This window comes from Panicum virgatum, chromosome 6N, assembly GCF_016808335.1.
Source record: "Panicum virgatum strain AP13 chromosome 6N, P.virgatum_v5, whole genome shotgun sequence".
NCBI classification, from domain to species: domain Eukaryota; kingdom Viridiplantae; phylum Streptophyta; class Magnoliopsida; order Poales; family Poaceae; genus Panicum; species Panicum virgatum.
This window is the reverse complement of record NC_053150.1, coordinates 36,261,100-36,288,814: the sequence shown is the minus strand read 5'-3', so window position 1 is coordinate 36,288,814 and position 27,715 is coordinate 36,261,100. Positions and strand designations below refer to the sequence as shown.

At 45.9% G+C, this 27,715-nt stretch overlaps 2 protein-coding genes and 1 pseudogene across 3 annotated transcripts; 1 reads left to right on the top strand and 2 right to left on the bottom strand.

Moving 5' to 3' along the window:
* Window positions 1–1,713: 1,713 nt before the first annotated feature.
* LOC120678604 lies at window positions 1,714–4,429 on the bottom strand (annotated as a pseudogene).
* Window positions 4,430–10,891: 6,462 nt separating this feature from the next.
* On the top strand, window positions 10,892–13,792 carry LOC120678603. 2 transcript variants are annotated; one of them, XM_039959858.1, is made up of 4 exons: window positions 10,892–11,377; window positions 11,690–11,890; window positions 12,727–12,821; window positions 12,904–13,792. In XM_039959858.1, exons 1-4 carry the CDS (start codon window positions 10,999–11,001, stop codon window positions 13,012–13,014), a joined length of 786 nt encoding a protein of 261 aa, XP_039815792.1. In that variant the 5' UTR covers window positions 10,892–10,998; the 3' UTR covers window positions 13,015–13,792. The 2 variants fall into 2 exon arrangements, with proteins under 2 accessions (XP_039815792.1, XP_039815790.1); XM_039959856.1 differs by having other exon boundaries at window positions 10,896–11,377; window positions 12,908–13,792.
* Window positions 13,793–15,112: 1,320 nt separating this feature from the next.
* LOC120678602 (probable alpha,alpha-trehalose-phosphate synthase [UDP-forming] 9) lies at window positions 15,113–20,997 on the bottom strand. Its single transcript, XM_039959855.1, has 4 exons — window positions 20,700–20,997; window positions 16,249–18,305; window positions 15,877–16,150; window positions 15,113–15,783 (listed from the first exon to the last, which is right to left on the bottom strand). The coding sequence occupies exons 2-4, from the start codon at window positions 18,228–18,230 to the stop codon at window positions 15,448–15,450; spliced, it is 2,592 nt and encodes an 863-aa protein (XP_039815789.1). The 5' UTR covers window positions 18,231–18,305; window positions 20,700–20,997; the 3' UTR covers window positions 15,113–15,447.
* Between the last annotated feature and the right edge of the window lie 6,718 nt (window positions 20,998–27,715).

The following is a 27,715-nucleotide window of genomic DNA, read 5'->3' as shown; positions in this document are numbered from 1 at the left end:
CGCAGCTTGGCAGCGGCCTTGGCGAAGAGGCTGCTCGGGAGGGGTGAGGACCTTGGCGACGGCAGCCCTGCTCGACGGGAGGCAGCAGGCGAGCACCAACAGTAGGGGGCGGCGTGAGCACGAGATTCAGCGGGAGCAAGAGCAGATCCGGCGGCAGAACGCGGCTCTGGTCGCGCAGGCAGGAAGCGGGGGCGGCGCCGGTCTCTTGCCGCACACGAGCACCAGCGGGAGGGAGGGGGGAGGGGCACGAGCGTGGGCCGCGGCGGTCTCGCGCTCGCACGAGTGGGGAGCGAGCGGGAGGGCGGGTCACGGGTAGGGGGCGAGCGGTCGGGGGGAGGCGGCATGTTTCTGGACTTGGCTGTGGCGGCGGCTTCAGGGGAGAGGTTTGATTGCCATGGGTAAAGTTAGGGTTTGTACCGTGGTTGACAGTGGGCTCTTGCCGCTGGGTGAGCGCGCGTATGTGAAAAAAAGAGCGCGAAAATCTCACGCATGAAAATGGTTTTGGCGCTCAAACTTTTTTGTGAGGGGAATAGCTTTATTTTCATGAGGGTTTACACAATAACATCACGAAATCAGTTATTTTTCATGGCGGTGCTTGGAACAACTTCATGAAAATAAAAAATTTCATGACGGTTTCTTAGTGCCTCCCACGAAAATACATCACCGTTATCAAATTTCAACATTCTGCAGCAGCCGGAACCTTCAGATCGGGAATGGACGGTCAAAATTAGTTGGGCCATTTAGGACTGAAATGGGCTTTGTTTTGTCAATGTTTTTCTTTTTCTCTTCTTTTATTTATTGCACCATTATGAAGTAACACATAAAAATAATAATATTATACATACCAATATATTTTTACCTATAATACACAATCTGTACGTTGTTATGTAGGAGTTTCAGTAATTATTGAGTGGATCTGCTATTTTCTTTCATTTAAGTGACTTTGTGTCCTTATCAAAAAGTAATCTCAAGTTTAACTACGTGAACTTCCAATAAGATTTGAAAAATTCTATAAAGATTATATTTAGACTAATATATTCCATTACATCTCATGTCTTAGAGATAGATCAAAAATACATTTATCTTCTACGAATAGTTCAAACTTCTATATCCAAATCACCACATAATAATTAAAATAATATCTAAATTTGGTCATAAAATTCTACAAATTAACGTGACAACATATTTTCCACCCATAATGTTGCCATAAAAGTTTCATAAGATTTTACAAAAATTGTAGTATACATTGTTCATATATAGGACACATTTCTTTTAAGGTTTCATACACTTGAACTTAAATGATATAGTTTTCACATCTTGGATCGTTTTAAAACTCGTATGCTCCTCAAATTTTGGCACGAACTTATGTTTATCTTAGTATTAGAAAATATGAAGTTACATTAGCAATTACTATGCCATAAAATGTTTTTCTATTTTTTAATTAGTTAGAAGAAAAAAGAAGCTACATAAAAATTTTTGGGGAATAACAATTCTATACAAACAAAATCTATTGAACGAAAGAGCTTGATTTTAGAAAATTTTTAAAAAAAGAATCATCAAATTTGGATTCTCTATGATAGAGAAATACTATATACAAGTTTTAATTCTAGATTAAAAAGAGAAAGACCAACCATTTATGTGTTCCTCATCTCAATCAGTTAACTTTTTCCGTGAGGGGGATAGCTTATTTTCGTGAGAGTCTACACGATAACATCACAAAAATAGTACACTTGACGGTATATGGCACACCTTCACGAAATTAGTACATTTTCGTGACGGTGTATGGAACACCTCCACGAAAATATATTTTCATGGCGGGTTTTGGCGCACCTTCACGAAAATAAGAATTTTCATGACGGTTCCTTAATACCTCCCACGAAAATACCTCACCATCATGAAATTTCCGTTTTCTGGTAGTGGGCATGCCAAGATACAGTTAGGCAACACTCGAAGCAGACACCCATTGTCTGACTGTCTGAGTAAACGTCCCCCTAACACAAGGGGGAGACACTAGGCTAGCAACTTGAACTGTTGGACAGCAGTAGCAGCAGCCAGAGCGAATGGCAGTCTTCTTAGTAACGGTACTTGGTGGAGTAGTCCTTGGGAGCGATCACCAGACCACGGCCCTTCCGGGCACCCCTGTAGACCGTCTCCACAATGTCGATGAACTCTTGCTTGTCCTTGAGGGCCCAGTTGATCTTGTTGTTGTTTCCCGTCCCGAGATCGATCATAATGTGCTTGTTCCGGAGGAAGAACATCACTGTTGATGGTCGTATAGCTCGTACATGGTGTTGAAGTCAGAGACCTCAGTGATGTCAACAAGGTAGATGACCGCAAAGTTCTTTATGGTCTCAGCGACTGCTGCCAGCACTTCATCCATCTAAACATAAACAGGAGTAGGTAAAAATGAAGTCATTTATAAGCGTGCTAAATAAGTGTAGAACCAAATCATACAATAGCGCTAAATTATTATGGAACCAACCCATAACACCATGTCAGAGTTAACAAGCAACAATGCAACATGTAGTTTTTTTACAAAGCATTGAAGTAAAGACCTCAGAGCTACATCACTTTAGTTTCATTGAGCAACTAATGCCAAAATCAAGCATTTAAGGTCAGTTAGCTCTCAACATGTATGGCTAGATGTAATATGTTACTTGACAAAGAAAACATCCTATCCACTTCTGTTCCAAACTTAAACTAACCAAATACTCCATATCATATACATAAGGATCAAGTGACCACAACAGTAACATGTAATCCTATAATACAATCCAGTCCAGAACACAACTGGAACATGCGGTGCTACAATACAACCAAGGCCACTAAACAACAGCTTGTTCTTATAAGTTATAATTTAATCGGCCAAGTAGCAAACAGGCAATGGTGCACTGAGAGCCCCAAACCTCATTTACTTTTGTCTCCTGACCAATCGACATGAGGAACAAGAGTTACAGCCTCTAAACCAGTAAACTACAGCAGTTCAAAATTCTCTTATGCAAAAGTAAGTGGAATTGTAGAATCTGGACTCAATACCCCTAAACACCACCTAACTTGTGTGCATCTTCTCCACAACAAATGCTGACACGATTTTAAGGATTCTTCAATAAATTCAGCAGCAACATGTCTAAGCAAAAGGGCAGGCTTCCGCAAGCAGGAAAGCAGCCACAGGCAGAAACAAATGCAAAGTTTCATAACTCACTAGGAAGGTACTGCCGTACCCGCGGTTACTTTAATTTAACATGGTAACTCCAGAAAAGCTTCAAAATCATGCAAGGCTAAATAGAATTCAAGTTTATCTAACTCCCTATGTGGAACAATAGATTCTTCCTTTTTATGTCCGGGGAGGAGGGGAAACTTACTGGAGTATTCCTGGTACAATTTTGAATTGACAATCTACCCCTCCCCCCCCCCCCCCCCCCACCCCCACACACACACACACACACATAAAAGCTGAAGACAGTATAACCTTTGACTTTATAGCGACAAACAAAGCAAGGAGCTAGCCAAGCAGCTCCTAAACGGCAAGCTTATAGAGCACAACAGAATCTCCCAAATGATTTAATCGGCTAAGGACACTCGGAGATTCAAGATCAGTTGTTACCCATTTTGTATCATAACATAAATATCCCTACCCGTGCTCACTTATTAATATGAGGATACATGGATTGCAGAAATTATAGCAAGCAAAATTGCAACAGTTCGTGTTTGCATCAGTGGTCAGAACCTTCTGCTCGATTCCCCTGAACTCGAGCAACCTACTGCAGCGCCCACCAAAAAATAATAATAATCCATACCCCTAATTTCCTAAATTCAGCAAATCCCCTGGCCTCGAGGAATTCGATATTCCCACACTAACCCCATGGCCCCATCGACCTGAACCCCAAAGTACAGCACGGGAGGCATCCATAGGCACGAACAGACCGAAACCATACGCAAGCGAATCGAACAGACGAGGATCGAGGAAGAGCGGGAGCTAGGGTTAGGAGGCGCTCGAGGTACCTGCATGCAGGTCTCGTCCCAGTCGTGGCCGAAGCGGATGATGACGAGTCGCTCCTCCTCGGCGAGGATGGCCTGGTCCACCGCCCACCCCGAGTGCAGATGCGGCAGCAGGTACGACATCTTCTTCCCCCGCCGGCCGCTCCACCTCTCGACTCTTCTATTCTGCGGGCGCCGAGCTGATGACTCGGGAGAAGAATCGGCTCGTGAAGAAGGAGCGCCTGAAACCCACCAGCGGATCTGGAGGCAGACGGCGGCGGCGGAAGCGCAGGTCGGGTGATCCGCTCGCTCCCCGGAGACGGGTCTCGCTGCGGCGTCTCGCAGCAAACGCGTGGTGGTGGACTGGTGGTGGATCAAGGCTGGGTCTCGACGGCCGGCGGAGCCCAGAGAGAGAGAGCGTGTCAGCCTCGGCCTGGAAGGCCCGAATGCCCCCGGCTGCTTCCAGGTCCGCGTCTTTTTCTTTTTTATATTTAAAAAAATAAAAAATTTAAAAATATATGTCTGTTTTGACAAATTTCGAAAATACCACCGGTCGTCCGCCTCAGGGGCGACAGGGGTTTAATGTAATTTTTTTAAATTTGCAAAGAGATCCCTGGCCGGGGGTGTGTGAAGAGAGGGGGCCTGTCGCCCCCCCAACGAGCGACAGGGGCCTGTCGCCCCCCACGGGCGACAGGAGGTCTCCCACCCTATATAAGCTCTGGCCTCCATGCCTCCATTCACTTCTCATTTGAGCCCAAAAATTGCGCCAAAAATTCAGAAAAAAGAGGGGTGAGGAGAAGAAAAGTGGCGAAGCTCTGCCGAATTGCGCACTTGTGATCTACCGGTAACTTCCGTATGAATCCATTGATATTTTATAACAATTTAATTTAATTAGCGGATTAGCTGAATTAGATTTGGTGCTTTAGAACACTCGTTTAGTATTACAATTTCAGTACTATTACGGACTTGTTTTTAAATTAATTATGAATTAGAATAGAATTATGACAGTACCTTATTGATATTGCAGCATAAGGCAATGGCTGCCTCCAATTGTGGAGGATTTTCATGGACCGAAGAACAATTTAGTATAATACTTGATATCATGACCCATCTTGTTATCAGTAAGAAGTTGGATCCGTTAGCGGATGGTACGATAGAGATGGTGTTGTCCAAAGTAATAGAGTTTAAAAATTTCACATTATTTCGAGGTATTACAACGCAAGATGTAAAGGGACGCCTGCTAGAACGTCGGAAGATATACATGAGAGTATGTGAACTAGCGAATCATCCTAATATTATTGTATTCTTACAAAGTTCTTGTAAGATATGGATGCGGCCAGATGTGTATGAGATGCACATTAAGGTAACTCTCATTCAGTTCTAATCTCGTCCGTCATTTGGAATCCATATTTATGAAATAGTAACATTGTTGTTTAATTATATGCTAGGATTACCCCGAGGACACGGAGTTGATTAACAAATCGATACCAAATTTCCGTAAATTGGTATGTATCTTCGGTGGACTTATGCCGCAAACTAGACGAATGAGGTGGATAAGATCTTCGGGTGATAGTACTTGGCCTGCGCAAGAACAGATGACCGGCCCCTCGTGTCGCCCGTGGGTGGGGGCCCCCAGTCGCTCGAGGGGGGGGCCGACAGGCACCCCTGTCGCCCGTGGGGGGGCGACAGGCCCCCTTGCCCCCACGCGCCCCCGGACAGGGACCTCTTTGCAAATTAGAAGAAAAAAAATACATTAAGGTCCTGTCGCCCCTGGGGCGGGCAACCGGGGTATATTTTCGAAATTTTTCGAAATGGACATATATTTTTGAAATTTTGATTTTTTTTAAATATAAAAAAGAAAAAACGCCACAAGCAGCCCACCCATCGGGGAAAAAGCCCGTTCGCTGCCGCTGCCACCTTCGGAGTCAGACCAGGCGCCGCCCCAACACCCCCCGGCCAGCGTCTTTTTTATTTTTCAAAAAAAAATTACAGAAATATATTTTTGGTTTCAGATTTTACAGTTCTATACCCCTACCGCCCGGCAGGAGGGCGGCAGGGGGCCTACCGCCCGGCAAAAGGGCGGTAGGGACCTATATGTAAATAAATTTTTTTTGCGCAGAAGTCCTTGGCGGGAGCCTGCCGCCCTCATGCCAGGCGGCAGGCTCCCGCCCCAAATATAAAACTCCGCCCCTTCCCTCGCGCCCTGATTTTCTGCCCACGAGATCCAGAGAGGGGAGAGGGAGAGAGAAGGGGTGAGTGAGGTAATTCCACCAGCGAAGCCTTGCCGGATTTTGGATTCGAACCGCAGGTAACCAATATTTCTCAACTTTGTCATTCCAAAATTTTTGTATGTTTAATTTTATTATTAGTATTTTTTATTATTGTACGCACTTAGGGTTCGGATTAGTGGTTATAATTGAAGCCATAGCATATTTCTAGATATTAGATTAATTAAAATAAAGTCTTTGGATGGCCAGATATGTCGAGCAAAGTGGCGTTTCAAGTTCATTACGGTGACTTCTATAGAATTACTCATGATTCCTATGGAGTAAATCTATCAGTATTGGAAAGAAGACAGTGCAATCTAGATAAACCCATAGAGAGGAGTTTTGAGTCCATACGGAAATGTCTTCACAGGATGTTCAATGTGAATCCAAAGACCCATTTGCTTACGGTTCATACCTTGACTTCCTGGGAAACTAATGGTGATTTATGGGAGTTGACGCATATAAGTAGTACGGAAGAATGGCAACATTACATGCACGCAGCTCTTGAAAGTGGGTGGCCTCTCGTAATGGTAATTCAGATTCACCAGAAGACCGGTGATTTAGGTGAAGGGTCAACACACACAACATCTGACTGCAATGAAGAGATGAAAGAGGATAAAGAAGAAGAGAACATGCAAGCTCCAGAACCAGAACCAGAACCACAAGGTTGGCAGATGAAGGTAAGCGGATACCTGGAATTGTGGAGGAAATGGAGAAAGAAGACCAGGATGCGCGAATAATGGAGCAATGTGGGGACTCATCGGACGATGAGGACGATGAGCGCTTCCCAGTGCTAGGTGAATGGCATGAAGAGGGTTTTCGGAATCCAGTGGTACAAGATATTAAGAGTTCGGAGTTTGAATACAGAGTGAATGAGGTTGTACAAGGGGCAAAGTATCGTACCATTGAGGATGTGAAGGATGCTGTGAAGCTCTGGACTGTATCTCTGAGTAAGGAATTCAGAGTACTGAAATTTAGCAGCAAAGAATACAAGGTGAGGTGTGCATATAGAGACTGTACATGGCGAGTGCATGCATACAAGGGAAAGTTCAAGACACACTGGGAATGTTCAATTGTTACACCACATACTTGTAGATTGACAGGTGTTGTGGGACATCATCGTAATATCACATCAACTTTCGTGGCTAAGAAGATGTATGGGGTGATTCTTGACAAAATGGATTACAAGCCTGCATTAACAATTAGGAACATTGAACAGAATTTCCAGTATGTGATCAGCTATGCAAATGCTTGGCGGGCTAAGCAAAAAGTATTTGAGATGAGGTTTGGCACTTATGAAGCATCATATTACAACCTACCTCGTATGCTTGAAGCAATTGTGCACAGAAATCCTGGAAGTGCTTTTGATACATACAGTGTACCGAGCTTGTCAGGGGGCCAAGCATTCTGCTGCGAGATTTCTTCTGCATTGGAGCATGTGTGAGGGCATTCATTTACTGCCTTCCTGTTCTGTGTATTGACGGCACTTTCCTGACAGGGAAATATAAGGGAACAATATTGACGGCAATCAGAATTGATTGCAACAAGCAGATAGTTTCCATCGCCTTTGCCTTTGTTGAGAATGAGAATACAGAAAGCTGGTACTGATTTCTTGAACGTCTGAAGAATCACGTTGTTGTTGGAAGGCCTAATATTTGTCTTATCAGTGATAGACATGCAGGTCTCCTTGCAGCTATAAGACAGCTACAAGAAGGTAGTCCATTTTCACCTCCTATATGGCTAGATGTTGTCAGTAGGTGGTGTGTGAGACATATGGCTGCTAATTTTTATGAGTGGTTCAAGAACAAGGATCTGATAAATTTGTTCAAGCGATTGTGCACTCAGAATCAGCAGAGGAAGCATTTCGATGCTTTGTGGGGTATAATTGATGATATGAGCGCCGAATTGCTTAAGAGCCAGGCCTCATCATCCAGCAGGAGACGTTCTACAGATTCATTAGTTGGACATGCTAAGCCATTTTCACATTGAATTGATGGTGCGCCTAAAGAGAAGTGGTCACTTTTGTATGACACAGATGGGAGACGTTATGAGATCGAGACGACCAACCATGCTGAATGTTACAATATGGTAATGCGTTGTGTTCGTGGATTTCCTCTTGTTGGCATTGTTGAGTTCATCATGTATGGATGTATAAGATATTTTAGGGAGCGATAAGCATCAGCCGCTTCCTTACTTAATGATCCAGGAGTGCATTTTTGCAGAAGGGTCAATGAGTACATGGAGAAAAAATTTGAAAAGGCTCGATTTCACTCAGTCATATCGATGGGCACAAAGGAGCAAAGATTTGAGGTATCATGCAGGGACAGGACCGGACAGGGTGTCTGCAGACAAAGGGTAATTCAAGAAGTCTTGATAACCATTGACGGGAGGGTGTTCTGCCGATGTCAGAAGCCAAAGGTGCATCACTTACCATGCTCCCATGTCATCGCGGCTTGTTCTGTATCTGGGTTAGATGCTGCGTCATATGTTTCTCAATATTTCACAAAAGAAGCCGCAGCACAGACTTGGTGTCATGAGATATACGGCATCGGTATTCTAGGCCCATTCACTAAAAAAACCCATCCAATGCTCATCCCTGATGCAGCTACGAAGAGGGGCATAGGCCGACGGCAGACACGTCGTATCCGGAATGGAATGGACGAGTCCGAGGCTAGAAAGAAGAAAAAAGGTTGCAACTTGTGTGGAGCGGACGGTCACACTTACAAGAAGTGCCCACAGCTTTCAGTACCCACTGCTGCTGCTGAGGCTGGACCTTCCGGGAATCTGACGGATGGATCGGCTCCACCTACAAGAATTCGCCGCATCTAGTTGTGCACGTAACAGCTTGCAATGTATTTGTGTGTACGAAACTAAGTATATTATGTATATACTATGTCTAGATGTCTTGTATAATTAGTTGGCAGTGCGTATTTGTCTCGAATTTGGTTGTAACGAATGAAACCTTCAATGTAATATGTTATGTGGTATTTTGTTTAACGTTCTATTTATATTTCGTTCATTGTATCTTATGTGGTATTGTATCATAAATATAATCATTGCAATCAAACATAGCAAACATATAAGTATTGCAATTAAAGGTACAGGCGACCCGTCACAATTTACATCACAATCTAAAACCGATGTCCATCATATGTTACAGATCATGTCATGAAATCATCTAAGTCGTCATCCCAGTTGACAGATGGTGGTGCTGTAGGTGGTGCAGCATTACTTGACGAACCTCTCGACTTTCCTTTTCTCTCTTTTCTGATTCTAGGTTCATGTACATGGGGATAAACATCATGTGTTGGACGCCATGGTTTTGGGGGCATGAAGTCATCCATATCGTCATTCCAGTTAACACAAGTTGGTGCTTGAGGTGGTGCAGCATTACTTGACGAACCTCTTGCCTTTCCCTTTATCTCTTTTCTAGTTCTAGGTTCGTGTACAGGGGGAGGAACATCAGGTGTTCGAGGCCTTGATTTGGGGGGCATGAAATCATCCATATCGTCATCCCAGTTAACACAACTTGGTGCTCGAGGTGGTGCAGCATGACTTGACGAACCTCCGGTCATCTGTTCTTGCGGAGGCCAAGAACTATCACCCGAAGATCTTTTCCACCTCCTTCGTCTAGTTTGCGGCATAACTCCATCGAAGATACATACCAATTTACGAAAATTTGGTATCGAATTGTTAATCAACTCCGTGTCCTCGGGGTAATCCTAGCATATAATTACACAATAATTTTACTATTTCGTAAATATAGATTACAAATGACGGACGAGATTAGAACTGAATAAGAGTTACCTTAATGTGCATCTCATACACCTCTGGCCGCATCCATATCTTACAAGTACTTTGTAAGAATCCAATAAAATTAGGATGATTCGCTAGTTCACAAACCCTCATGTATATCTTCCGACGTTGTAGCAGGTGTTCCTTTAAATCTTGCATTGTAATACCTCGAAATAATGTGAAATTTTTAAAGTCAACTAATTTGGACAACACTATCTCTATCGTACAATCCGCTAATAGATCCAACTTCTTACTGATTATAAGATGTGTCATGATCTCAAGAAATATAATAGATTTTTCTTCGGTCCATGAAAATACAACATAATTGGAGGCAGCCATTGCCTTATGCTGCAATAACAATAAGGTACTGTCATTTTAAGTTTACTATTCTATATTTCACTATCCAAAAACTAAATCTATTCTAATTCATAATTATTTTAGAAATAAGTCTATAATAGTTGAGAAATATTGGTTACTTGTAGTTCGGATCCAAAATCCGGCAGGGCTTCGCCGATGGAATTACCTTACTCACCCCTCATCTCTCCCTCTCCCCTCTCTGGATCTCGTGGGCAGAAAACCAGGGCGTGAGGGAAGGGGCGGAGTTTTATATTTGGGGCTGCAGGGGGCCTGCAGGGGGGCGGCAGGCTCCGGCCAAGGACCTCTGCGCAAAAAAAATATTTAATTACATATAGGTTCCTATAGCCCCCCTGGCCCCCTGCCGCCCCCTGCCGGACGGTAGGGTATAGAACTATAAAATCTGAAAAAAAAATATTTCTGTAATTTTTTTTAAAAATTATAAAAATAAAAAAGACGCCCCCGGCCACCCCACCCTTCCCCTCGAAAAAAAAAACAGCGGGCCCAACAGTCACGCTGCTTTCCCCACTCCCCACTGCGCCCCCCCACTAGCCACACCACCCGACCTCTCCGCGTTCCGCCACCGCCGGCGCGGCATCCCGCCATGGCCCCGCCTCCCGCCGGCCGCCCCCTGGCGCTCTTCCTCCTCATCCTTCTCCCGCTGCTAGCCGCGGCCGATCCCGTCCTCGAGGACGGCTACGCGGTCACCACCTTCTCCGACCTCAACCCGCTCCCGGCCTCGGGGCCCCACCCCTACGCGGTCCTCCCGCGGCCCCGCGCGGGGGACCTCCTCCTCCTCGACTCCGCCGGCGCCGCGCTCTACACGCTCGCCCTCCCCGCCCCCGGCGAGCCGCGCGGGCTCGCCGCCGCCTTCGACCGCCCGCGCAGCGTCGCCGTCGACGCCGCCGACAACGTCTACGTCGCGGACCGCGCCCGCGTCGCCAGCCACCTCCACGGCGTCGTCCGCAAGGTCGCACCCGACGGTGAGTGGCCGGGTCCGCCCGCCCCCCTCCGCGCTTCGTTCGGTTCTTCCGGTAGGGTTTAGGGTTCGGTGGATGTGATACGGAAAGTGTTCATTAGTTGGTGGCCGGGTCCTTTTGTGACTGATGCGGTGCATTTATGTTGCGTTTGCAAGGTAACCGTATACGCCTCTCGCTTTCGAGGTGGATGCGGCCTTCTTGGGATTTCTTGTGCATTTATTATGCTAAGCAATTGGATTCTATATGAAAGGGATATAGTGGTAGGTTATACTTCTTCCTTTCTCATAATTTCTTGCTACAAATTTCTATTGGTAGGTCATACTACTACGATTGCCGGAGGACTGTCATCAGGGTCTGGTCACAGGGATGGACCGGCACAGAATGCTACCTTCTCAACAGATTTTGAGCTCGTTTATGTCCCCAAAATATGTGCATTATTAGTTGCTGACAGAGGGAACCGATTGGTTAGACAAATCAATCTGAAGCCAGAAGACTGTGCACATGACACACATTCAGGTAAATGCTAAATGGACCTTCGACATGTTTTAACATTTACCCTTACATAGGCACCGCTGCACCGTAAACCCTTATATTTTAGTACCGCTGATTACTTTTGCAATTGCCACTAGTAATATCAGCAAAATCTATCTGTTGTAGTGCTACTGTCTTTCAATTACAAATAAGCGTGTGGTTATCTGTGCACAAAGGTTTCTAAAATGTAGTGGCTGTGGCTGTTGCCATACCTTGTTTTGCTAGCAGTGTCTCATCCTCTTATACATTCATGCTTTCTTCAGTATTTTTCTCTACAATGCCACCATGAATCGAGGCTTGGAGCTTTGTCCAGCTTACCTGTGCCATACCTCAGCTTTAATCTGTACTCCGCCACTGCTAAAATGTGCTTATTCTTCCAGTGTATATAAGCATCTTTCTTGATTATTTGTGCTCTGTCTCAGCCCTCAAGTGGACATGCATCAGTATCAGGGTTTTTCATCCATCATTTGTATTTATAATTTGTTGGAAATGCTTCCACATTTAACTTAAAATAACAGATTGAATGTTTTGCGTGATTCAAATTTGATAATGTGGTTCGTCCTCAACACCCCTTGTTTCTGATTTCAAAACTTATTTCCCCCTGCACTCTGTTAGCAATGCCCTGACACTGTTTAAGTTTCAACAGCGATATGATATTCTGTGATCCCTGATCTGCTTTTGTTGGGGAAGATTATAAATATATACCACTAACCACTCCACTAAATGGCCTCTGTAGTTACTGCTCCAGTGATCTTGCTAATGATTTCTTCTTAAAGCTGTGCCAATATCATGATATAGATGTTCATCTTGTGATTTTGTAGGCTTGGGTACTACATCGGTGTCAGTCATTGCCATATTCTGTGCACTACTCGGTTCAGTAATTGGGTTTTTAGTTCGTCACTTTTACCCCATCAATGTGAGTATGTTTCTGCTTCCATTCTTACTTCAGCCTTGATAATACATGCAGAAATTAATACAGTTAAATCTGAAACATGTAGGCAGGAAATCTCCATCAACCACTTTTTCAGCAGGATGCAGAAGCAATACCGGAGAACCCAGAGGAAGGCAACTCTGATCAGCTTCTGCGACATCAAAAGCGCAGTTGCTAGCTCCATGGCCTACACCCTCCTGCTTAAACTGGTCAAAGTTAGTCGTGGCTATCTTGCCATGGCGTTCCCTAGTGTTAGGTTACAGCAAGAAGTTCCCCGTAAGCTTTATCGTCCTGAGCTACGCCGTACTAGCACTTCCCCTAACATTGGTCTTTGCAACAAAGCTCCTCTGGCTCCTCCTGAGCAACAGGGGGATCTGATAAGCTTTGCTGGAGATGATGATAAGGAGGATAGTAGTAATGCCAATAGTCAGGGGGCTAAGAAGCCATCCTTTGACTACGACTTGATGGGGCTTGTCTACACCCCACAGGTCAGCACTAATAAGATAGATCACATGATCGAGGCCAACCTGTCAGGCTTTTCAGGTCATGAGGAACGTTGTAGCTTAACTGTTAGTAGTAGTTACAGTATAAGCAGGAGGAGGGTGCATGGAGATAAATAAGGTTCTCTGAGCCTAAGATTGCCCGTCTTTGAGCATTCAGGAGGAAGACGATTACCTGTGTAACCGTGTTCTGCCTGCTGCTCCTGCGTTGACTAGATAAATTTATACTGCTCCAGCACCAGTGTTTGCCTTGTAAATAAGTAAAACATGTGCGTACCAAGTGTTAGTAACTTCGGATATATAGTGGTTGTGGCATGTAATGTATCCTGGGTATTGTAGGGACGTGTGATGAACTGATATGCCTTCAACTGTTATTCTGATGTAACAGCATCCAGTAATGTGTGCAGTTGTTTTTCATGATCCGGTAGCTGGCCGGTCAGAAAGAGTGTTGAAGCAACCATGAATGTTGAACGATGTGATCTCGTCTACGAACCAGATTTCTTGCAGCCACCTAAGTACCTAGTAACATCAATTGGTGCCACTTTTCGACGAGGAATACATGACCTGACATTCTTGGCGAGTTAGTAATGGGTTCGGTTTTTGTAGACTTTGTAGGGTTGTGAAAAAGACACCGCTCTACAAAGAGTCCATTTGGTTGCCTGTATTAGGCCTAACCATATAAATGACTGCGATAACATAGGGTCCATTTGGTTGCCTGTATTAGGCCTAACCAGGCTCCAGCAGTGCAGCCTCGCTCTGTTTGGTTGCCTGTATAGGACACTTAGCCAGGCTCTGGCAACGCAGGAAAGGCCCCTTAGCCTGGCTTATCTAGTACGCTCGATTACTCACAGTGCAGCTGCAATTTCTGAGCGACGGCAAGGTGGGTCACCGGAGAAGAAAACTGAAATTTTCTTCGATTACTCACGGGTGCGATGGGGATTTGAGTCGAGAATGGATGGGTGAGCTAGAGCAAGATTTGGCACACCCGATTCGGGGCTTAGCTCTGCCGGGGAGGCTGCGAGTTGGTCTGGCGTGACTGGCAAGGGGTAGGGGTGGCAATGGAGCTCGTTCCTCTCTTTGCTTCTTCATTTGGACTGGGCGAGCGAGGAGAGGATGAGGTTGCTTGAGAGAGAAGGGGCAGCGGTGGTGCGGGTCCGGGCGGAGGCGGCGGCAAGCAGCTAATTGGGGAGCTCGATTTGGCCCCCACGCCCCTGCAATGTCGATGTGCCAGAGCAGGAAGGAGAGAAGGAAGATTGAGAGGAGAAACGAGAGATGGTAATCTCACCACATCTCTGATGCAAGGTCTCTGTACCAAATTTGTACAACCAACCAAACAAACGCTAGACTATGCAGACTATCTTTATTCATCCAACCAAACACTGAGGGCTTGCATTAGTTAAGCCTGGTGAAGTCAGGCCTGGCTTATTTTTCTAGCCAGGCTAAGACAGACCAACCAACCAAACGGACCCATAAAGGACTGTCTTAGAAGGTTAGCTTCATACTCAGGAGGGGTTGGAGGGAAAAATCTTGCGGACATGAGCTTGCAACTTGCTTAAACGATCAAAGCATCCTGGTATGTGGAGATTGATAGCCTATATGCCTGTTGGGCAGTTGTAATCGTATTTCCGAGTAATAAATAGAGCTCCTTTTATTCGAGAAAACTAGAAAAGGAAGGTCGTGGATAGAAATAACAGATCTTAGGGCTAGGGTGCTACTTCCTAAATGGTGAGCAAGCACAAGAGTCAGTCAGCAAAACTCCAGCAATTTTCGCAGTGATAAGTTTTAGAAGAACCAACAAAATCATCAATATAGCAGGAGAATAGATTCAGACAACCAATGGCTGCAGAAGCCACAGCCTTTGCTTTCACACAGCAAACCTCCAGCAACAGCCCTCCTTCCCTATCAAAATCGCCTACACATAAATCACCTGAACCCTCGAAATGGCGAACTTCGGCTTGCATTTCTGCTGTTCTTGTAATGGTGCCGATTCATGTCGGCTACTCTAGACCTCTGGATTAACAAACCCTCCTAAAATGAACCATTGAGAGACTGGAGACAATGGAATGTACATGCTTTGCGGCTAATAATTTCAGGTAAATAGCTGGTGGTGCCTATTCCACGAAATCGAGTACATCTCTGAAGATCACACGTCCATGGATGACATCCTCCCGCTGAGAAGAGATGCGGGTGACGTTCTTGAGCAATCTGATTACTTCACTGGTGTCATCGACGTAGTACTTCGCTTTGCTGGGCTTCTGGCCAACTGAACAGGCAAAGACCTCTGGTACCGTGGGTGATAAGAAAGTGTTGGAGGTCATACTGTTGATGCTTTCGAACATGTCCTCATCAGACCGGTCGTTGCCGATGCACATCAGAAAATCAGGTGCCTTCCCATTATTGACCAATGTGCGAATCAACTTGTCAACAGCAAGCCCTTTGCTAACTCCCTGTGCATGAGTTATGAGTTGTTCAGTTAGCATTCGATGCAGCCAACATGGAAGTGAAATAACAAAATGTTTAGCACATCGAAGGGAACATACCTGCGGTTTCACTTCTACGATATAATGACCGCACTTTACAACAACAGGCTCATTTGATAGCACCCTCTCAAGATGATCCTGTAGCTCCTTTGCTTGGCAGGAACCAAAATCATGGTCCGCGTCCAGATAGTGCCATACTAGAGCACTTTCCTTTGGCTCTATGGAGGATCCATCAGTTGTCTCAGTGTATACCTGCATAACAGGTTCAGCAATGTGCTTCCATTCACGTTGCGGACTTGGATAGCTTGATTCCCATTCAGCTTCTTTGCTCCACCTGAAAACACATAAATTTTGTCATATATCTGAGGAGTGAGAAGTATAGGGGGTATAGAATCCAGCATGAAGCAACTATGATAACTTTCATTGGCATACCTGACAAAATAGCCATGTTCTGCAGCTATACCAAGCTTCTCACATGGAGAAAACCACTCATCAAGAGAATCTCGTCCTCGTCCGCTGACTATAAATACATTGTTCTTTGGATCATTGCATAAGGTGTTAAGAATTGAAACGACTTCAGCACTGGGAGCTTTGTTGATTGATGACTGGGGCACAAGTGTACCGTCGTAGTCAAGAAATATTGCTCTTCTCGAAGCCTTGTTATAACAAGAAACAAAGTGCTCCGAAGACAGCTTCCTGAAGCCAGGAGACAGAGCAATAACTCTAAAATTTAGACCAAACCCGATAGCCCAGCACCTTCGGCTGTAATGATCTTTGCATGCTCTTTCCAGATCTTGAGCAAAGCTGTGTGCCCAGTAAGCAACATCATGAGTGCTGACATAGCGATAATGCTTTTCATGTCGTAGCTGTTTCTCAGACTCAGTCAAGTCAGTTGCTTGGCACAAGGTGTCAGCCACATCATCGACACTCCATGGATTTACCCTGAAAGCACCACTAAGAGATGGGGAGCAACCCACAAACTCCGAAACAATAAGTGTGCTTGTGTGACTAGTGTCTTTGTCAAGACCTCTGAGTCTATCAATCTCATTATTACCCTGTCTGCAAACAGTATACTCATATGGAACTAAGTTCATACCATCCCTCACAGCATTTACAATACAACAATCAGATGCAGCATAGAACGCAATCTTTTCAGAAAATGGTATGCAGTGGTCAATTAGGACAACAGGCTTGTAACCTGAAGAACCATACTTTCTATTAATCCTTTCAGCCACAGAAACAGTTTCTGTAATAGCTTCTTGCACATCCTTCCCCATGCTTCTTGCTGGATTGATAATTTGTACAAGGACAACCTTCTCTCTAAGCTTTGGATTTCTCTCCAGAAGAAGCTCCAGCCCGAGCAGTTTCAGACTTATTCCTTTGAAGATATCCATGTCATCTACACCTAACATCAGCATCTTGCCCTTATACCTTTGTTCAATTTCTTGAACCTTGCTAACTGTAGCAGGCAACTTTAAGACAGATTCAAGCCGACCAACATGGACACCCACTGAAAGGATCTTCAGGCTCACTGTTCTGCCAAAATACTCTATTCCAATGTAACCACGTTTTGATTCATAATGAAGGCCTAGCAATCTGCTGCAGCAAGAAAGGAAGTGGCGAGCGTAGTCAAATGTTTGGAAACCAATGAGATCAGCATTGAGCAGCGACTTCAGGATTTCATCCCTTACAGGCAGAGTCCTGTAGATTTCAGAGGAAGGAAACGGGCTGTGAAGAAAGAAACCAAGCTTTATTCGGTGTAACCTCTTCCTCAAGAATGTAGGAAGCAGCATGAGGTGATAATCATGAACCCAAACATAATCATCATCTGTATTGATTGCTTCCATAACTTTATCTGCAAAAAGTTTGTTGGCTCGGACATAGGCTTGAAACAGGTTGCGATCAAATAGCTCACCCTTGTCAAGGCAAATTGGAAGCATATAATGGAAAAGTGGCCACAACTGCTGTTTACAGAAGCCATGATAGAATTGCTGCTGCAGGTCAGATGGGAGAAAAGTAGGAATGCATCGATATTCTCTAAGAAGCTTCTGTGCAACTTGGTCCTGCTCACTGGGATCTACCTGAACCTTCAAACTGCCGACATACACAACATCAGTCTCGTTCGAAAAACCATGTTTGAGTTGCATGAGTAGTGCATCATCATCCAATGAGAAGGACAACTGTCCAGCTTCATCTCTTGTACAGTTCAGTGGAAGAAAGTTGGCAACAATTATTTTCTTTTCAGTAGAAGATGCCGAACCAACTGAATCACCATCACTTCTTGTATCCCAATCAGGATCAGATATAAAGCCAGGAGAAGTTACAACACGAGGAAGAGACTTAAAAGGTTGCCGAAAGTCAAATCCATCTCCAGAGGTCATGTCTAACAGATTTGAATATGATTTTGAAACCATGGTTTCAATATTCTGGTCTCAAGACAACTTGGGGGCCTTCTTATCAAAGTAGCTAGGACTGTACAGTTTGAATTCCTGTGAATCAATAAAAAAGAGTACATTAGTAAACCTTGATGTAAAGTACCATAAGACATATTGCCATTTCTCAGTATACTGTATCAATTATAACTGATTAATCTTGGAACTGGTGTAATATAACTAGTTCCTACTATAATGGACAAAAAACAGTGAAACAGTCATTAGCTAATATTCTGAATCCGCAGGAGTGTATTTTTGCAATCATGGCATCACTTGTTCATGATGTAAACTACATAAATTGCTCAAAAAATCTGCAGTGCGTATGGTAGCAAACTGCAATAGATTAGTTACACACAGTATGTGAACTGACTAAGCTACTCCATTACTGCACTAGGAATCTGAAGCAACTAAATATGGACAATATCGATACAGAACCTCAGGTCATGTTTCGCAAAAAAGAAAAAGAAAAAAAAAGAACCTCAGGTCATGGGAAAAGTTGCACGCAGAGTAATCTAAAAAATACAAAATGCAGTTTTTTAAACCCAGTTGGTTGCATTGACGAAGGAAGAGAAGAAAAGCACTTCATACAAGCACAGTCACACTTCACTCCAGCACAACAACAGCAACAAGAAAAAAGATGATAGGCATGCAACTGTTAGACCTTGAGTCCTTATTGAGGAATGAGGATGCTATTCTACGACCTAAACACTTGAGCACAATTCCAGCTCACCTAATCTCCCCAAAGATCCAAAACACAAGCACATTTACTTCTGTTGTGGCCCACAATATCCATTCCAAAAAGAACTAATCAAACTACAGGATGGACCACGCCCTTCCACGAAAACATAAAAATAGAAATACCAGGACCACCACTACAGTACCACGCTACCACACCCCATCAGCATGATGCAACCACTCCCTCAGTTCAGTACTCCACCGTTCTTATCAAGCACAACAACCTCTACAGCCTCATGCCTCACTTGCTCACAGTATTTGGCATCCCAATCCAGAGGGGTCCAGCAGCCATTATTGCAAGCCTGTTTGGCAAGAAATGGCCTGCACAAGATACTACTGAAGGGGGCATGGCCAAGCAGCCATGGGAACTTGATCCAGCACACCATGCAACTCGTGCTGGCAGCTGAATAACTGATCGAAACTGCAAGGTGGTATTAAGTGCAACAGCTTGCCAAGATATGATTTTGAGGAATTTCTACCAAAAAGCCAATGAGTGTACAGCTGAAACAACTCCATGGCTGCTCTGCAGATATACCCACTACATGGCATGGCCAACAAATTGGGGCAAACTATTTGGCTTTCCGATCAAAATCGAACATGTAACACACTGTACCCTTGTAAAATAAGTTGTTCTACCCTGTGGGAGAAAAGGAGATATCTATCTTTACAGATGACTGGTTGCTAGGTGAAGAAACTACTCATGTACAAAAAAAGAATTACTCAATAGTAATCAGCTTTCTGTAGCTAAAATGCAGAGTAACTGAGGTAAGATTAATACGTCCGACATTGAAAATCCGACAGTAATGTGGCCAAACATACACTGAATCTAAACATGTAGGTAATTTCTTGGCCGTGTTTGGTTACTACAGTGAATTTTACGCGCACGCTTCCCGAGAAGAAAATCTCGCATGCATGGAGTACTAAATGAAGTCTATTTGCAAATCCTTTTCAAAGATGAGTGTAACTTTTCGAGACGAATCTAATGACGGTAATTAATTGATCATTTGCTACAGTGATGCTACAATGATCGTTCTGGTCAAAAGCCTCGTTAGATTCGTCTCGCGATTTACACTGGGGGTTATGGAGGTGGTTTTGTAATTAGACTTTATTTAATACTCTAAATTAGTGATCAAAGGGCCAAAAAGTTTTCGCGAAATTTTTTACACCCCAAACCAAACACAGGTATGGGACCACGCATCCTAAAATTACTCACTGACAAACGAAATGGCACGACGGGCATATAGATTGAACAATGCAACGACAAGTATTACCCTTGTATACAGGTATATGTCCGTCCTCCGTTCGAAGCAACAAGAAGGGCCCAATTGACCGCAGTGTTTCGTACGGAAATACAGTAACTACAGATATAAATGTTTAAGGCAAAAAAGCGAGAGAATGTATGATAGGGATGTCCTGAAGCAGATTGGAAAGGCAGCATCAATTTTTTTCAGATTAAAAATCCCCCTTTCCACATTAGGTTTCATTGGATACCAACGATGGCGAAAACCAAATCAACTTCCCCACCCGCGACTAACCAACCGAACGAATTGAAAGACCTCCCTAAACAAAATCCCCGCTCGAAACTTGAACTATGAATGGGGATCAAACCTGCTCCCAAGATCGAACATTTCGCAGACCTACGCCGCCGCGACGAACGACCGGTAAACCAGAAGAAACAGCAACGCAAAGAAAAGCACAGAGCAACCTGGTGCTCACCGAGATCGATGACGACGCCCGGCGCGCTCGCCCTTCACCGCGCTTCCCTTCTTCCTCCCTCCCCTTCGCCTCCGCTTCCACACCGAATTCTTGGTCCCCAGGGCTTGTTCTCTACTCCAGTTTCTCTCTCCCTCTCAGTTGCTTGCTTCTCTCGCTCGATCTCTACTCCTACGAGAACATCAAACCGGAGTCGACAGGGACAGGGACAGGGACAGGGACAGGGGGCGAGGTCGCAAGAAATGTCGAGACAGGGAGGGGGGAGATATTGCTCCGCGCCTCGTTTTTTTAGGCAAAGGTTTTCGCAGGTGAGGAAGGTAGGGGGTGTGTGCGTGGGATAGAGAGCAAATCGTGCCCCTGTGGTTTCCCGTATTTACCTTTAATGCCACCAAGGATAAGACTGCCTTTTGGTTGTTCAATATTTTATTCACAGTATTTACAATGGTCTAAGGGCATAATTGACTCTTTACTTTTGGATAGTGTTTATATTATTAAAAAAATTACTATGTTTTTTCTTTTGAGAAAATATGGTGACATCTTGAGCCTTTAAAGATTTACTCCCTCCTTCCCCATTTATAAGGCATGGTGGAACATGACACGGTCTTCTAAACAACACTTTGACCATTTATTTATCATATATTATATCACTTTTGATTATAAACTTATAATCATTGTAAAATATATTTGATTATGAATCCAATCATATGAAATTTGCATTATAAAAATAAAAATTTAATAGTCAAATTATTGGTCAAAGATAACAATGTTTGAATCTTGATATACGTGTATGCCTTATAAACAGGGAAGGAGGGAGTAAGATTCTAGATCAATAATGGCATCCTTATTTACAGTTTACAAATCGCACAAATGGCTATTTGCATGCATAGACACAATCCAATCAGAGTTATTGACTCTAGAGAAAGAAGTGATATTTTTGGATCCTTGAGATCGATTACTTAAATTTTTTTATCATCGATGCTCAAGGATTGTATGTCTATTTATTTTTTCAGAATTTACAATTTTGATTGAGAGAAGTTCTAGTGTCATTTTTGTTGGTTTTACAAATGATCGTGAGGGTAAAAAGAAATGCTATCCAAATTCCAGGGGATTCAATCCGATATGAATGTTGTGGTCATGAAACGTGTTGCTTTGATTTTTGAAGTTCTTCTCATCAATACTTTGATAGATTTTCTTTTTGACATATTTGTGAAGTTGAAAGTGCAAAGCTTATGCATAGAATTGTTTTTAATTTTTTTCATAATATTAAAACCCTTGACTTTATAAATTTATTCCAGCTGAAAATAGTGATCAAAAAATGTCTTGGAGACCATTTTGGTTGTCCAAATAATTATGTATCGTTTTTTACGTGTTATTATCCTAGGACAATGCCACCGGAAAGATGTTTGGGATACTATAAGACGTGTACTGTACTCCTAGGTATGCAAAAGCTGACACTCTATCTCATAACCCTCACGCCAAACCCTATCCATGGTATACCCTAAATATATCCTTAATCTCCACATCTTGCATCCAACCAAATTTTCTTTGAGGATAAGCAAGAACCGAAAGCGCTAGCTATAGCTTAGCCTCAGTTGGTCAAGATCGAGTAATTATAACTTTGCTTTCATGCTAATCTCTGATCTTTAGGGTCCCATGATTAACAAAATATCACAGGTCGGTAGGTACATTATTTAATTATTTAATATGATCTTTTGTTGGCAGATGGTTATCTAATTGGACACTACACTTTGTAGTATAATTGGAAGATATCCCAGACGGGACAGCGACAATTTAACATTTGACCAAATAGCACGACAACAAATGATAGGTGACAAGTGTACAGGGCTACTTCCAAAAGGTTAAAAACTTGTGATGCCATGGTTAAACCTACGATTAATTTGGCATCAAACAGCTCATTCGTGGTGTCATTAACATTGTATATGCTTTTCTCCGGTCACAAATGCTAAGATGATTTCCGATTGTACAAAGTCAATCATTTTAAATTGCGTTCCAAATTACAAACATACGACTATAAGAACAATTACCAGTCAAAACTGTATTTTGGAGGCTGTGCCGATGTCAAGTCGTCCCCTATTTTATAAACTCGAAGGAGTACGCACACATTCATCCACATCCATTGGCTCATCGATTTTCTAATTTACACGTGAAGTACGCAATTTCCTCCTAACTAGAGAGGCATTTCCTCGTAACTCATCCATCTTAATCCCCCAAAAGTGCGAAATCTTTTGCCTCACGGGCGGTCCATTAACAAATCGCCACTAGTTGGTTAGGATCAGGACGCGACTAAACTAGCCAAATCTTCTCCCCCCACATGGTTTAGACTTTTCGGCAAGTGCAGTGGAAGCGTGCATGGCATTGCCCCATATCCAAGCATATCCGCATCCCCGCCCCACCACGTCCCAAACCGATTAGTAATAATCTAACTAATCCCGCACCCGTCCGTAATCAACCATTACTTTAAACTTTATAGCAGGGGAGCCAGTGAGGAACTCCAACAAGCACCACTAATAAAACAAGACCGAAAGAGCCAGGCCCGTTTTAATCTAGCCCAGCGGTATATTCCAGGGATATACTGGGTCAGTGGCACCCCACGTAAATACGGTCCAAACCCGGGGGCGACGGTGCGGAACCGGGAGTGGATAGCGTTAGTTAAAGCCGCGGGCCCAGGGGGTGGGGAGGGGCGCAGCGCGCCAGCTCAGCCGCCGCGCACCCCGCACGCGGTGGTGCCGCACCCCGGGCCCGCGTGTCGGGGACGGAGGCTGGAGCCCGTGGCGGTGCGCATCGGGTTTGACAAATTACAGCTGGAGCACGCGCGGACGCGCCCTCGCCCGAGTCTCCGGCTCTGCCGCGTCTTTTCGAGAAGGCCCGGCCGCGCCTGCGAGGGTGGGGATCCTCGCGTGATTAGCGCGCGGTTAGAAGGGCAGAACCGGGATTAGCGGGGTGGATTAGCAATTTACGGTGGGCGCGCCGGGCCGCGACGACTCGACAGTCGACTCCACTCGAGGCGCGCGACGCGAGGGGGGGTTGGCCTGCGCGCCGCTACCCGACCACGCGACGTCCGAGCTGGCACCCTGCAAGTGGATAAGACCTCCCATCCCAGGCATTTTACGGCTTGCCCCTCGCGGGTCTCGGGTTTTCTATGCACAGGTCCTCCTGGCCCCACCGTAAGAGGAGCGAGACCCATGAGACGGTGCAGGTCAGGCACAGTCGCGTTGGGCCGGGCCCCTTGCTAGCCCTGCCTGGCCTAGAAGTGGCGTCGAGCTAGCAGCAGCAGCAGGTGGGCCCCGTCCTACGGTTTACGTGGTAGGCCTGTCTGTCCAGGCATGGAGACATGCTGTCCGGCTCCGGCCTCCAGCATCCTCTTTCCGGCGCGGCGCGCTCCCTGCATGCGGCTGTGGCCGCCGTCGTGGCCGCATCCGGCTAGCGCTCGCGATCTTCGCGGGGCCGCTCCCTGCCGGACCAGACGAGACGACCAGGCATTGGCCGGGAGCTGCTATCGCGACGCGGCCCGCCACCGGCGCCGGCGCCGCCGCACTGTTCGACGGCACGGGGTCCGGTGCACTGTGGAGTGCGGGACCGTGCTGTACGCCGCCCGCTGCAACCACGCAGACCCACGGCGCCGGAGCAAAAGGATCGTCGCTGCACCACGACGACGAGATCATGTGCAATTTGATCGCGCACGCACGGGACGGACGCACGACCGGGAAGGCACGTACGTACGCGTACAGGCGCCAGTAGCCAGTAGGCAGACACGGGCACGGAGGCGACGAGCGGAACAGCTAGCGCTCGTGCGCGCGGCATGCCGGGGGACTGCGGCGTCGCATTTTCGCGAATCTGGTGCCGTACAGGCAGCTCGGATTGAACGGGGAGGAGGACCGGGTGTCCGGGTCACCGGACCGGCCGGCCGGCCGGCCGCGGCCGCTGCTGAAAGATCGCGACGAGCAGGAGCCAGGAGTGGACGAGTGGTAGCCTGCTGCAACTGCAAGAGCCAAGGCCGAGGACCCCGGAGCGATTCCGAGGAACCCAGAGGCTCGTTTCGCAAAGGGGCCCTTTTTTTGAAAGAATGAACTCGCAAAGGGAGCGTTTCGACCCCATCCACCACCGGCCAGCAGCAGTGAGCAGACTCGCCCGTCCGCTGCAACCGACCTGTGGGCCTGGCGGACACCACGCGGTGGCGCACGGACAAGGTGGGCCCGCAGCCCGTCGCCCCATCCCCTCCACCGTCCGATGTCTGATCCGACGAAGCCTCCCGGGGCGGGCAGATACAGACGGACGGGCGACACCGGGCCGCGACGCGGCCGCGCGCCCATGCAGGCGAGGCGAGCGCGACGCCGGAAAAGCAAGAGCCCTCGGTCGGTGAGTCCACGACCGAAAAAGCACGGGGGCCCACGGAGCAACCGCGGGGCCGGGGCCGCCGGCCGGCCTTATCCGAACCGTCCGTCGTCGCTGCCGGTCTGGGGCGGCAAGACAAACGGCGTTTTATCCTTTGACCTTTTGAGGTTCGAGGGTTTTGTACGCCATGTGTCGATGCGTCTATGGTTGGAGCCACATTTTCAACTACTATACTACTCCTAGTTGGCTAGTGGAGTAGTTGCTAGAGCATTTGATGTTTGTTTTGCCGAACGTTTACTATACGCCAATCTTGGTTTGCCATAGAAAAATTTCCCACAAAATAGTTTGAGTGTTTGACCCCCTTCGATACCGTGAAATTCGCGTGTTATTTCTTTTTTATTAGATAAATCTTAGAATTATGAGCAACCAACTTCTCGACACAAGCATACGACCGGCCTCACCGTACAATGTTGTGGTTCAGCTAGTGAGCTCCTATCTCTCATTGCATTACTCAAAAAGTTCCGGTAGTTTCGTGGCCGCATGCAGTGCCGCCTCATGGATCGTTGATGGAATAGCATGCCTGCCTCATACTACTCCACAATCTGATGCCTTACATATACGGGTAGGTGACCTGCCAGCTCGGTCCTGTTTGATAACGAGCGAACTTGGCTTGACTCGTTGGAAAAACTAGTGTGAAGCATTATTTAACATTAGCATTAAATAAAAAATATTATTAGCAAATATATAATTATTTAAGCATACTAATAACATCTGACTTGTTCGGTTTGCTGGTTTCCAGCTGGGCCCGGCGGAAGACGACCCTGCGGCGGCGCGGTTCCCACCCGGATTATCTGTGGACTATCATTTTCACATGTCACCTTGTGCGTTCAGGTGTGCTCCTGCGGAATCTGATGGAGCAGAGGATCCCTCGCCCACTTAGCCTAGCGCAGTGGAAACCAGCAAACTGAACAGGCTGATCTAAAAGTATAGCTTATGATGATATTACAAAAATAGAGAACGATAATCCAATAAATTAGGAAAACATAGACGTTTGGGTTTTCAAAATAAACTCAACTACTATCATATTGGACTTACAAATTAAATGAGAAGTCTATTTTAGACTAGTAATAATTATATCACTATGCAAACTAAATATAAACTTGCTATCGTCATATTTGTCGGATCTAATGAGCCAATCAAAAAGATAATTTATGAACTTTATTTGTGCGCATTGATTAAGAATATATAGTTTAGGATGTCTGATATGAGTGCGTGCAAAAGATAATATTGCCACACCATTCAACAGTCGTATAATAAATGTTAATGTCTACAATACATAAGTGCTCCCTCAGTTTCTTTTTATAAGATCCGCACATATTTTTTTGCTCTTATAAAATACGTGCTTAGGCATGCTTATTCTCAAAAAGAAAAACGACACACATATTTCCTGATTCGAACTGTATAGCATTCTACCAAGTTTTAGCCTAAAGGCAAGTATATCCATGTTGTCTAATAAATGACCTCATATATTGTCATGTAATCTTGAGACGATTTACCAAATAACCCCTATAATAGGCTATTTTATGAATTATCTCATAGTATGTGACATCCCGAAAAATCTACCAATAAAACACGCGCTAAAAATAATCTTCAAAACTTTTTCGTCGTTGAGCTCGATCATTCCTAAACCCCTAATTCCTTCCTAGAAATTTTCGCCATCCCGACACCCGATTTCAATCGTCGTCCCATCTTTTCTTTTCCTCGTCCCGCGCAACGCACTGCGTGTCGCCCAACCGCCGCGCGTGCCCAACCGGCCCCACGGTCGCCGCCGAGAAGTCCGCCGCGCCCCTCTCTCTTTTTCCTCTCTCCTTTTCCTTATTCTTTTGTTCTTTTCTTTTCTCCTTCCTTCTCCTCTCTCCTTCCTTCTCCTCTGCTCCTTGCCCACGCACGACCGGCCCCCGGCTCCCTGTCCACGCCATTAATGGCGCCCCGCGAAGCTCGCCGGCCGACACCAACGCACTCCGACCTCCCCACCGCCTTACTTCGCCTATAAGTAGGCCCTCCGGGTCGCTCTCAAGCTTCACAAACCGCCCGTCCACCGCACGCCCTCTCCCCTTCGCCACAGCGCTGCCGCCACGCACGCCGAAGCCGGCCGCCGCCTGCCATAGTCGCGCCGCCTCCTCGCTGCCTCTCCGCCCGAGGTGAGAGCGGGGATGGGAACCCCTCGACCCCCTCGTGCTCTTTCCCCTAGCCCCGGCTGCCGCCGCACCTCGCTGTGCCGCCGCCATGGCCGCAGCCTGGCCGTCACGACCATGGTTGCGGCGCCCTCCCTGCGAGCCCCTCCTTAGAAATTGAGGAGGGGAATCGATTCCCCGGGCGCCCCTCCTCCTTTCCCCTCCTTCCCGGCCGCCGCCAGCCCCCAGGGCCACCGGCCCCAAGGCCGCCAGCGCCCCCCTGCCCCGCCTCTGTTCCTGGCAACGGGAGGAAGAAGATGAGTGGCAATTTTGCCCAAAACCCCCTCCCCTCTCTTCTATTTGTTTAAGAGCCCTCCCACTCTTTAGCCTTTTTGCAAAATAAACCCTCCCTTTTATTACATTCCAAAACAAACCCTTCCACCATATAAACTTAATTCTAAATAAAACCCCTGATCTTTTTCGGAATAGCCC

What these genes read in the sequence shown, in the direction of transcription:
- LOC120678603 (XM_039959856.1), top strand. Translation starts at nt 10,999, where the DNA reads ATGGCCCCGCCTCCCGCCGGCCGCCCCCTGGCGCTCTTCCTCCTCATC. An exon ending in TGCACATGACACACATTCAG is followed by an intron (nt 11,891 to 12,726) that starts GTAAATGCTAAA and finishes GTGATTTTGTAG; the next exon opens with GCTTGGGTACTACATCGGTG. An exon ending in GTCACTTTTACCCCATCAAT is followed by an intron (nt 12,822 to 12,907) that starts GTGAGTATGTTT and finishes ACATGTAGGCAG; the next exon opens with GAAATCTCCATCAACCACTT.
- LOC120678602 (XM_039959855.1), bottom strand. Translation starts at nt 18,230, where the DNA reads ATGGTTTCAAAATCATATTCAAATCTGTTAGACATGACCTCTGGAGAT. An exon ending in GAACATGGCTATTTTGTCAG is followed by an intron (nt 16,151 to 16,248) that starts GTATGCCAATGA and finishes ATGTGTTTTCAG; the next exon opens with GTGGAGCAAAGAAGCTGAAT. An exon ending in TCGTAGAAGTGAAACCGCAG is followed by an intron (nt 15,784 to 15,876) that starts GTATGTTCCCTT and finishes ACTCATGCACAG; the next exon opens with GGAGTTAGCAAAGGGCTTGC.